General features: G+C 35.0%; 1 protein-coding gene across 1 annotated transcript; it reads right to left on the bottom strand.

The window, feature by feature from the left end:
• Positions 1 to 1,587: 1,587 nt before the first annotated feature.
• LOC129759650 (DNA replication complex GINS protein PSF1-like) lies at positions 1,588 to 11,272 on the bottom strand. Its single transcript, XM_055757157.1, has 3 exons — positions 11,108 to 11,272; positions 10,984 to 11,048; positions 1,588 to 2,123 (listed from the first exon to the last, which is right to left on the bottom strand). Exons 1-3 carry the CDS (start codon positions 11,180 to 11,182, stop codon positions 1,673 to 1,675), a joined length of 591 nt encoding a protein of 196 aa, XP_055613132.1. The 5' UTR covers positions 11,183 to 11,272; the 3' UTR covers positions 1,588 to 1,672.
• Between the last annotated feature and the right edge of the window lie 272 nt (positions 11,273 to 11,544).

Consider the following 11,544-nt stretch of genomic DNA (forward strand, 5'->3'; position numbering starts at 1 on the left):
TGGTGATGCTGTGCCTTCCAAATGTATAGCCGAAGGCCGAATGGGCGTCGTCTCACTTCGTGTAACCGAGAATTAATCTTCGGCCACACACTATGGTTAGTTAAAATTTGCCGTAGTATAACATTTGAAAATCAGCTTGGCAAACAAAGTTGCAAAAAAAAATAGGTGATATTTCTCATGAGTCATGACCCATTTTAACTATCATGTCATGACCGATATATTGGAGATTTCAATGATCAATGACAGAATGGAAAAATCTTTCTTTACCAAAATAATCATTCATAGCATGCTTTCATTTAAAAAAAAATCTTAAACTAACGACATGTGAGGAAAAGAATGGATCATTACTCGCAGTTTTTGGCTCATGACTATGACATTATCCCGTCCCTGCTCCTGAGTCCTGAGCCGATGTCCGTGAGCTCAAGAGTCAAACACAGTTGTATCGGATAAATTTTTCAACAACTGTTCGACAACTGCATCGTTGATAAAAGCTGCGAATGACATAAAGATGTTAAAACGAATACAATCGAAACAAAAAAAAAGTTTCTGAATTTGGCTCGATTTATCTTGACAGCGTTGCTAGAAAATTCACATACAATCAAAACATCTTTGTATTGGACTTTACAGAGAACTTTGTATCTCCATTCCAATAATTTCGCAGCCTTCAACAGATACAGAAAAAAATCCCAAAAAGTTGATTTGTTTTGCATTGGGAGGGAAGAAAATATTCTAGAAACACCAATAATGCTACATAATACATTCCTTGAAAAAAAATCAAATTTGATCGGCTAAAACATGAGTCATGTTAATTAAGTTGATAGACTTTAAACAATACAAATTACCTGGGATGTTTGGGAAATTTCACAGAAATAAATGTCGATACTAATTGTACAACTCAAATTATATTAAAAGTTTAGAAAAAATATATCCTGAAATGATCTTTCTTCATTTTATTTTTATTTCATATCGAATCTCACACAAAAACAATATTTATAAGAAAAATTTCTATTTCTCTGGCAACACTGCCGTTCGTGAGACTCTCGCTCGAGGACTGCATCCCATTTGTGGGCCATCCCCCAAGCGTAAAAGCCAGGCGGAATTTCACACCGAGTTGGTTTTCCTCTTTGGTCTCTCCAGGCGGAAATTCCATAATTATTTCCGCTTTCTGCCCAACAACAATACGGGCGTGTATTTTTGTTTTTTGGACAGTCGTACCCTCCCAAACAAGAATAGGTAATCCTATTCGTATTTATTAAGTAAATAAAATAATTTTAAACTTTCCCATTTTGCTTTGCCGAGCTAAGCGCCAATGCCCAGCTCATCTCAATATGCAGAACAGCTCAATCGAGAGATGTTGGGTATTTTGAAGCCTTCACAGGCGCCATGTGATCAAGATTAGGATTTCCTCTGGCTTTCCCTTAACATTATGCAGAAGCTGGGAGATAATTTACCCATTTATGACTTTGGGATTTCTTTCCGTTTTCGGTTTTTTCCTTTTTACCGTCAGTTTATGAACCCGTGAAGTTCGGAAATTCAAGTCAAAATTTCCGCATATGGTACGCAGTCGCAGAGGAATTCCGTCAAAAATTACCATTTTGAATAACTTTATTTGCTGTAAATTCATTTCTCATCCTTTCGGTTTCTATGGGGGAAAATTGGAATATCTTACAACCTAAACGATGTGCTGCAAAATTCCCTGCCGGATGAGGGCCTCGCATTGGAGTTTTGGAAGGTAGTGTTGGCTGTTTTTCTTAAGCAACACAATTTCACCGCTTTCGAGTTCGAACTTACCGTAATCCGTGAGGCAGCGAACTTCGATGAACAGCGATTTTGGCGGTTTGATATCGTTGGTCAGATTGAGACCCTGGCCATCGTCCCCGATCGTCATCATGTAGTTGGCCAGGATGCGGGAATAGTTGTTGAACCACTGCAGCTCCGGTTCGTTCAAATTGGCCTTGATGTCAGCAGGCAAGGTGGCGCCGAGATGCCAACGGACCTTCTTTAGCTTCTGGATCCGATTGTACAGATACACCATTACGCAACGTTTCTGCCGCTGGATCAGCTTGTGCCGGTACATTACCAGAGGCAGGTATTTACGGTCGCTCGTTTGATTGTACGACATACTGTTGAAATACAATACTGATTGTGAAAATCTTCTTAAGGGAATTCTCTCAAAAGGCGTAAAATGTGAGATCAAATATCACACGATTGATTAACGGCATTACTGTGACTGACTGAACCTATGATTTCATCACTGATCAATTCAAAAAATCTCAAACATAATGCACATAATTTTAAAAATCTCTAGATTTGGTAAAAATAGTAGGAACTTAATATTTATGAGCAATGTTTACTAATGCATTAATCATGGATGCATACTCATTCATTAATATCTTTAACGGATAAGCATTCTAAATTTGTTAAGCACTTATCTGGTCTGCGTAATTCCGGTGAAAACGTTGGGGAACACTGGGACGAAGGATTTTCTTACATCTGCCGGGCCGTTGGATGCAGTCTTTCAGGTGAGTGAAATTGTGTTTTTTGATAAGTCAATCTACTGCTTATTGAATAAGCAACCTAAACAGTTTTCCTATTTCCTAAAATTAATGTTTTTCTTGTTTTCCTTTTTTCATTTCAGGCTCTAGGTGTAGTCTTCGATGTGATCTCAATTTCCTCCGACCCCGACCGTGGTCGTATAAAATAAGTTGAAAAATAAAATTTGGGAAATAAAATTTTGTATTGGTTACAAATGAATTTTATTTTGAGGCCTTTATATCATGCATCATGGTAATTTTGTATTGTATACCATGCTACGATACTTATTTTAATGTGTTATTTTTATAATGGAAAATTGTACTTTTACAATGCACGAAGAAAAAGAATTCATTCAATCATTGACCGTTTTACTACGAATGCAGTCGAAACTACTATGCGCAGCAAAAATTAACACATAGTAAAATTACAATGCGCGTAGTAATTTCAAGAACAAAACATTATTGACTCAAAAATATGGTTGCGTGTTGTTCATTTAAACCACGGATCTAGTAATTTTACTATGCTTTGTTTTTGTGTGTAGCTGCCTTTCTTGTCCCAGGATCATCAGCAGCAAGTCATGATGGCCGTCGATCGAGAGAAACAAATTGCTATGCCCAAAGAAGTGTATGCGGAAGAACGGGGTAAGTTTTTTGGTTTCACAATAAAACTTTCTTTGTTCTTATTCCTGCAAAACTTTTTTCGTTCATCCGGGCAGGCAAGCAGCAGAAAAAAAGTAAGCAGCATCCCGGAAATCGTTCGATTCCTCGAACCAACTGGAAGAGTGACGCAGCCGATTGTAAGCTCAAGTTCGACCTTGAGGAGGACCAGCTGATGCGGACAAAATAAACGGTTGAGGTGCAAACGAACTATCAAATCAATGAGGTGCGTTACAATTTAATCAATGAATGGCATTCAAATTTATATTTTTGCATCCTGCTTCAGGTTCGTTGAACTGCTGATCAATGGTTTCCCCTACAACAGCTACAAAGCTACTTCGAACAGGAGGAAAAGTACAGTAAATTCGAGCGAAATCCCCCCCCAATTTCATTTATCCTCTGCAGGCTGGTACTGGGAGCCACGCTGTTTTTGGAATCATAGTCGCTCGGAAGGTTTATGAGCTACACCGGTAAGCGGTCTAACTTTTGTAGAAGGATTCCAAAAAAACAGGAATATAACTTGAAAAGAAGATTAGTGATCACGTAGCTACATTAAAGCCAGAATTTGAAATTGTGAAAACAGGTCAGCATAGGCAGTTTGTTTCTCTGATTAGTTTTTAAAGCGAAATCAAACGGGTAAAAATCTAAAAATGTCAGATATGTATCCCAGTGAAAACAGCCCTCCGAAATGGATTCCTAAAAACTGACTGAATAAATAGATACACATTTAAATGAAATAAAATTGATGACAATCCAAACTATGATAAATTGGTTTATATTGATAATATTTGACCTTTTTTAAAAAAAAAAAAACATTAAAAGTATCGAGCCTAAGCCGTTACAGGAATAAAAAAATACAGGTCTGTAATTTTAAACCTACCTGTAAAAAATTTGTTCATTTAAAAATAAAGGACACGTGTTTTTTTTTCGACCTGTAAAATTACGGTAATTGTCCTGCTCCTTTTTGTTACATGATATTTACCGTAATTTTACAGCAAATAATTTTTGCTGTGTAGGCATTATGTGAAGAAAAAATCAAGACATAAATAAAAATAATCACATTGAATTTAAATTTTTAATAGGAGCACACCGGCCACGTTAACCCTCCAAAGCCGTTCGGGTCAATATGACCCGAAGCGCACATTTCAAACATCTTTATCATCATTCCAATATACTGATGAACTGGTAGTTTTGACAGACCAAGTATGTTCTATGAAAATAATGATCAAATTAACGTCAAAAAACTAAAATTTGAGTTTCTAAAATCGGTTCATTGATAAATGAAATACAGCTAAGCAAAGCAAAAACTGGATGTCGTTTTTTTTAAGTAAGACTTTTTTCTACCGGAAAATCTGTCATTGCGGTAAAAACTTTCATTGGACCCCAACATATTTATACATTGTCGGATAGATGGATTCTTGACAATTTCAAACATCAATGAAATAATTAAATACAGAAAAGCTGTCAGAAGTTATGAGTATTTTAAAAATAAAATTGATTTTTCGGACTTTTAACTTTCTGAACCAGTTTCTGAAATCCTGGTAATACATATCGACTTTATTTTGAAATGATGAGTAATTAGAATAAATTACCTACACAATGAATATAATATCATCAAAATCGGTTAACATTTACAGCCAGGAGAACGAAATCAAATTACAACGCATATTTCCCCGAAACGGATATTTAGCGAACGGCTTTGGAAGGTTAAATTCATATGAGCTCCCAATGTTTATTTGATGTTCATTTGTAAACTGAAAAAATATCGTTTTTGTAGAAAAATTTATAGCTTACTCTTAGTGAATTTGAGAACTATGCTAAATTGAATAATTAATTTGAAAATATCCGGGAAAATTCCAGTTTTCTACTAAATCCGGGCAAGCACGGATAAATTCAGAAAATCTGTAATTTATACTTATATACGTTAGGGTAATTAAAAAAAACAACCCTCATAATAGCGATAAATTGTTTGTTTTTAGTTTGAAACGGAGTTTTTCGATTCTTGAAATTTGTTTTCAGCATTCGATCGTTTAAGTATAAACTACACAGGAAGCTAAAAGTTGCATAGTAACTTTATCTCGAGCATTGAAAGTTTAAATTTAGCTAAAAAAGATGTTCGAGAGTTATGAAAATCTTTTTTCGTACGTGCTTCATTTCGACTTCTTAACGAGCATGGAAAGTCCATACTAGCGAAATAGAATTCTTAGCGATTTACAAAATTTGAAAACCAATTTTAACTATGGTGCTTTCTAACGAACCTTTTTTGTTCTATACGGAACTTCTATGGATCCTCTATATGAATTCAGCTGTTTCGAAATTTTCACATAACTTGCAAAAACTGATTTGAATTGAAAGGACTTTTAAACGCTTGAGTTTTAGATTTTTCGTAGATATTCTAAGTTCAGAAATAGAATGCTTCAAAAAAAAAAAACTTAGAAATTAACAGAAATTTTATGATCATTTACGGTATCAGTTGCTGGAGAACGAAAATTATTTAGACCTAATTTAGTGATGCAACGTAACTGATGATTTTCGAAGATATGTATACAAGACTGCCCGAATTTGTATAGGAAATTTCAAGCTTGTGAAATTTTATGCGATGCAGGCTTAAATTGATCGTAGGCCTAGTACAAGGTCTCATGCCAAATTTGGGCCAGATCGGATCACGGGAAGGGGTCGCTCAACGAGCCTAAAGTTTGTATGGGATTTTGAGATATTTTGTTCTGAAGGAACATGAAACTTTGGTTTTTCATGAATACCTTAGCTCCCCTTCAGTGGATTTCTTTTGAAAACGGTTTTTCATAAAGTCTAAACTATGGCAAACATTTCATCCGATGACTGCATTTCAATTCGACTTATAATAAAAAAGTTATTAGACTTCAAAAATGGGGTTATTTTTTTCAGGGTCATATTCATCACTATTAATGAGAGACACTGCTTCGAACATTTTGATGCAGCATTAGCAGTGGTGAATATCACCCTGAAAAAAAGTTACCCCATTTTTGAAGTGTAATATAATAGCGCCAGCACTAAATTTTACTTCGGAAGTTCGGACTTCCGACTTCCGAAAGACTTCCGACAAAGAAAAGTGAAGTACTAGATTGTCGGAAGTCTGTGTGTTGTTGCCAGTTCACCAGCGACGTTTTTAAAATTTTTATTTAAATTTACAATAACTTTTGTTTTTTTTTGTAATTTCTTTATTTGAAACGGCTCATACCTTTAGGCTTTAAGGAGCCAAACTCGTTTTGTTTGATTACAATTGTGTGCTTATATCTAGTTCACTTTTTGAAGAAAAGATAGAAGATAGATAGGGAAATGTGAAAATAAAAAGAATTATAGACGAAGATCAATAGCTTTTAGGAAAAGATATATTTCGAACATGTAGTCCAAGTCTATCACAGCCAGCACATCTCTCACTGGAACATAGGGTGGTTTTCCTCGGGCCCTAAGGGAGTCTATAAAATTCGTTCTGGCGACAAGATGGACCTCGCACGACCAAACAATATGCTCGATGTCATGGTAACCTTGGCCACAACCACATAGATTGCTGCCAGCAATATCAAAACGATAGAGTACCGCGTCTAAGGAACAATGATTGGACATGAGACGGGAAAATATACGAATAAAATCCCGACTCAAGTACAATCTATTAAACCATGGTTTAAGGCTTACCTTTGGGATAATCGAGTGGAACCACCGACCCTGAATAACTTTTTTTTTTATCAAAAGTCGAATTGAGATGCAGTCTTCGGATGAAATGTTTGCCATAGTTTAGGCTTTAAGAAACCCCGTATTCGAAAAAAAATCCACCGAAGGTTTTTTTTTATTTATTTATTTATTTGATCATTGGGATTTTAACAGCTATGGGGTCATTCATCCCTCCCAATCCACCGAAGGGGCCTAAGTTATTCATGAAAAACCAAATTTTCATGTTCCTCCATGAGCAAAATGTCTCAAAATCCCATACAAACTTCAGGCTCGTTGAGCGACCCTTTCCCGTGATCCGATCTGGCCCAAATTTGGCATGATACCTTGTACTAGGCCTAGGAGCAATTTAAGCCTGCAGCGCATAACTTTTTCAAATGTCGGATCATTTGGGGCACTCTAATGTACACGAAAAATAATAAAAAGGTAAAATTTACCGAGATAGCAAGGCGAACGCTCGTGGAAGCCGAAAAGCTAACATCTACCTTTTCGAGGTGAAAATCACCTCACAATGAGATAAAGTTTACCTGAATCGAGCTGGAAAAAAGGTACAATTCATCGAGAAAAAGGTGAATCCAAAAAAGGTAAATCTTACCTCGTTGCGAGGTAAAGTTCACCTGAATTGAGCTGAATAAAAAAGTAAAATTCACCTAGAAAAAAAGGTAAATCCAAAAAAGGTTAAACTTATCTCCTAGCGAGGTGAAATTGAGCTGAATTGAGCTAAACAAAGCGGTATAATTCATCTCGAAAAAAGTAACTATTTGTCAAACCCGTTTATTGAGGTTTATCCCCAAATCAGCTCAAATTCTTCAGTATGAGAGTATGAACACATAGAGGAAAACGTGTAAGACGATTCTGTAATATTGGGGAATGGGATGAATATTAGCGTGACAAATTGGGGAGCCCCGGGTACAAATTGCAGATTCATTAACAACTTTCATGCAGGTTAGCAGTTCGTAACTAACAGCAAAGAAACAGATAATGTTATGTTATGCGTGCAATGATGACCTTTCCTAGTTGATTTGATTTAAAGTTTATAATACTATTCTGTTAAACTGTAAAAGTTTTGAATGGTTAATGGTTGTTTTTTTTTTTTTAATTTTTTTTAATTAATTTGATCACGACGTATTTGCTCTAAACAAAAAAAAAGGAACTCGATAGCCTTCGACCAGGGTGGATTTGATTTAAATCAAAGTGATTTAAATCATGATTTAAATCACGATTTAAATCACTTGATTTCCATCAGTGATTTAAATCAAAGTTCCTCATTGAATAAAATACCTGAAATTTTGTGAATTTGGAATGTTTTTTTTCACGTTTTTTAGCATCGAAGTCTTATACATCCCCTCGGGAATTTTCCATGCTCCTTGTGGATGTTTCGAAATTTGTGATTGACGAAGATGCCGAATGAGGTATGGGTTTTGGATAAATTCTGCTCAAATTTTTTTCTCCTTTCTTTAATGTTAATTTTCATTTCTTTTTTGTTAAAAAATCCTCTGATTTTTCATGTTTTTCATTTATTCTATTTGTTTGATCTTTTGTTCTCTCTGAACCAAGAGAAAAAGAAAGGCTGATTGACTGCTAAATACCAACTCGTAGATCGTGTTTAAAAAGTGCTTGATGAATTTGAATAATAGTTTTATTTATTATAGCACTCATTTTTCACTAAAATTAATGATTAAATTTCAAAAACTTTAAAAAATTGTATTCAAATTATAAAGTTAGATGGGGACATTGGAACACATGCATTACAAAGGAGTAAGCTTACCAAGGAATTTAACAGAGTTTTCCAAGTCAATCGTCAATCGTTTTGAGTCGTTAGATATCAATTTAGTATGAAAAACATTGGTTTTTGATCAATGTTAAAAATCATGATTCATCATGATTTCAGCCTTTATAAAGCTGAGTCAAACAATTCCGCTCTACCACATGATGGAAGATTTTTCGGATGCTAAAAAATTTCCCCTAAATTCAATTTAAAAGAAAACTCTTATTTAAATCAAAAACATCTGATTTAAATCAAAAAAATCTGATTTAAATAAAAAAAAATCCGATTTTTTTGAAAAAATCATTGATTTTTATCCACCCTGCCTTCGACGCGACGATCATTAAATATTTAACTTTGCTTTGATCACATCCCTTCCCAAAGGGAATCCAGATCTTAATTACCTTCCCCACTAACAAATTACCCTTCCTGTGACGACCGTGGAGATTCAGAGGTGTATTCGGTCTCTAGAAGCAACGAAAGTCGAACTAACAATCCTTCCATTTCCCCGATGAACCGTAAGGACGTGGCAAGCGCCGTTATAAGATAAGGAACCTTCGAAACGTGTATACAGAAAATGGTAAGCTAATCCCAAGCCCCAATTATTTGGATCTATGTACAATTTTGATGGTTCTTGTCAATCACGGAGTAGCAGCTACTGAAATGTACGGTTTATCTAAGCTCATCTCAGCTCAAGCTCAATAAATCGTCTATTTTAATATGTAGTGTTAAGTAACTACGTGTTATTTATTCTTGTATCCGTGCTACCCCAGTTTACAACATTGAGAGCTGCTATAAGAACACACAATACTCGTTATTTGAATTATTTACAATGCTGTCGGTCATTTGCAACTTTAGGGCAGGAAAGAATTTCTTTTGTCGGACCAATCAAATAAAATAGTGATCTGAAAGAAACTAACTGTCGTTCCACATTCAAAAACAAACTGCTTCAAATGTTTAAAGAAAAAATAAGTCGTTAAACAAGTTCAACAAGGCTAGCTTTGAATGTATAGGTTTATATTTTTGTAGCGTTAATTATGAAAAATTTTAATTAATTTTAATTTTAGTATAATTTATCTATTATTTATCTATTAAGATTAATTTTTTTTTCTATTGAGATTCATAGTGTAAATTAGTATTAATAGTATTCGTCATATTTCCTCGCAATTAATTATAATTTTTGTGTTCTCAGCATGAGTAGAATTTGCTCGCGTATTAATCTTTCTTTCTCAATTGCTGTCAGATGTGCTGAGAAGAGTAGAAGAGTGAGAAGAGCGTCCATTACCAGAGGACCCAAATGAGTCTTTTGGTGTGGGGGAGTATGTGTGTGGTGGGCCGCTTAAAAAAAGGAACTTTTGGGGATATAATTTTTGGCATTTTTGTCCGTATTCACCCCATTTTATGGCACTTGATTTAATCAACAATTTTATCTGTTTGAGCACTAAACGGAGTTTTTCATCTAGTACTTTGTATGAATTTGTGGCACATTTTTTTTTCATTTTTTTTAATGCGATAAACTCTTTATTTTACATTCGAATTTTTGATCTCCTTTTAATTTTTCTTATTTTAGTGAAGTTAAATTTAATTTTTTAAATAAGGCGAATAGCTTTTTTTATCAGTGTGTAATCCCACAGTTCATTCGCCTATTTCCCCTCAAAATTTCGTCGCGAACAAAAGGGCCAATAGTTATTTCGAGATGAAAAAAGGGCACTGAAGTTTCCGAAATTTGTTTTCCCAGGACGAGGAGAAGCCCAAATCAGCATTTATAAGATCGTTCAATGTGCTAATGTGTTAATGTGATCATTTGGACCCGCTTTCAAGCCGAAATTTTCTTGAATATTGCTTCTTTAATGAGTGATCCAAAAGGCGAACAGTCATTCTGCAATTCAAAAGGGCGCTCCAATTTGGCGAATGAACAAAATGAAAGCATCAGTCTGTGGTAAAAGGGCCCACAGTTATATTTATTAATTTTTTGAAGTAATTAGTACGGAAAAGCTATATTGATCGATCGGGTGATGAAATTAAATCAATTTGAAAGCATTTTAGCGACTTATTTAGGAACATGATTGTACGCAGCTAAATAGGAAATTGATTTTATTTCCTGAAACTTGGAATGCGTTTTTCTCAAAACAAAGGTCTTGGCGCATTCGCCGTTTTCATAATTCGATACCGATTTTTTTTTAGTTAGTTTTTAATATTTTTTATTAGTTTTATTTATAATACTTTCATTTCCAGCTGTAGCGCACGTATAGGAAATTATGAATTACGTTGAGGACAATTGCAATACCATTGTTATACGAAAATAAATATATATCTACTTACGCTGCACTGTAGTTTTCCTGATAGATTTGGTTGATGTCCTCGAGAACTGATCGCACTCCATCATCCTGAAAGTTAATGAAATTGTTAAGACATACGAACTTCTATATAAAGCGTTAATACTTACATTAAAAGGTGGTATGGTTTCCGTCGTTCTCGTCAACTCCCGAACCAGTTCAAAAGCTTTGTCTGACGAGGACATGATTAAAAAGCAATAATTTTGAAAACTTTTTATGCATTCAGCTGAACGAAGTTTATTTACATCGGGTTATAAACGCGCGCGCAAATTTTTCTGCATGCCCGATAGGAAATTTGACAGTTGAAAAATTTTGCCGTTCACATATTTAGTTGGGTGCCGATTTAGTCTGGCTACGAATCACCCTACTAAATCAATGACCCTATTGAGTATGCCGATTAATCGGGCTACGCTTGAATATGAAATAGGTGCCATACTAAATCGGCTGATGAGTAGGCTCACACAATTACGCATGATTTGGTAGCACAATAAGTTGATCGACGTAATCGGGGGGGATCGGTCAATTTAGTAGGTTTTCGTAGGACTCT

This window comes from Uranotaenia lowii, unplaced genomic scaffold, assembly GCF_029784155.1.
Source record: "Uranotaenia lowii strain MFRU-FL unplaced genomic scaffold, ASM2978415v1 HiC_scaffold_23, whole genome shotgun sequence".
Classification (NCBI taxonomy): domain Eukaryota; kingdom Metazoa; phylum Arthropoda; class Insecta; order Diptera; family Culicidae; genus Uranotaenia; species Uranotaenia lowii.

Coding starts and splice junctions, on each gene's coding strand:
- LOC129759650 (XM_055757157.1), bottom strand. CDS start 11,182: ATGTCCTCGTCAGACAAAGCTTTTGAACTGGTTCGGGAGTTGACGAGA. Junction 11,049..11,107: donor AAACCATACCACCTTTTAAT/GTAAGTATTAAC, acceptor ATTAACTTTCAG/GATGATGGAGTGCGATCAGT. Junction 2,124..10,983: donor CAGGAAAACTACAGTGCAGC/GTAAGTAGATAT, acceptor GTATTTCAACAG/TATGTCGTACAATCAAACGA.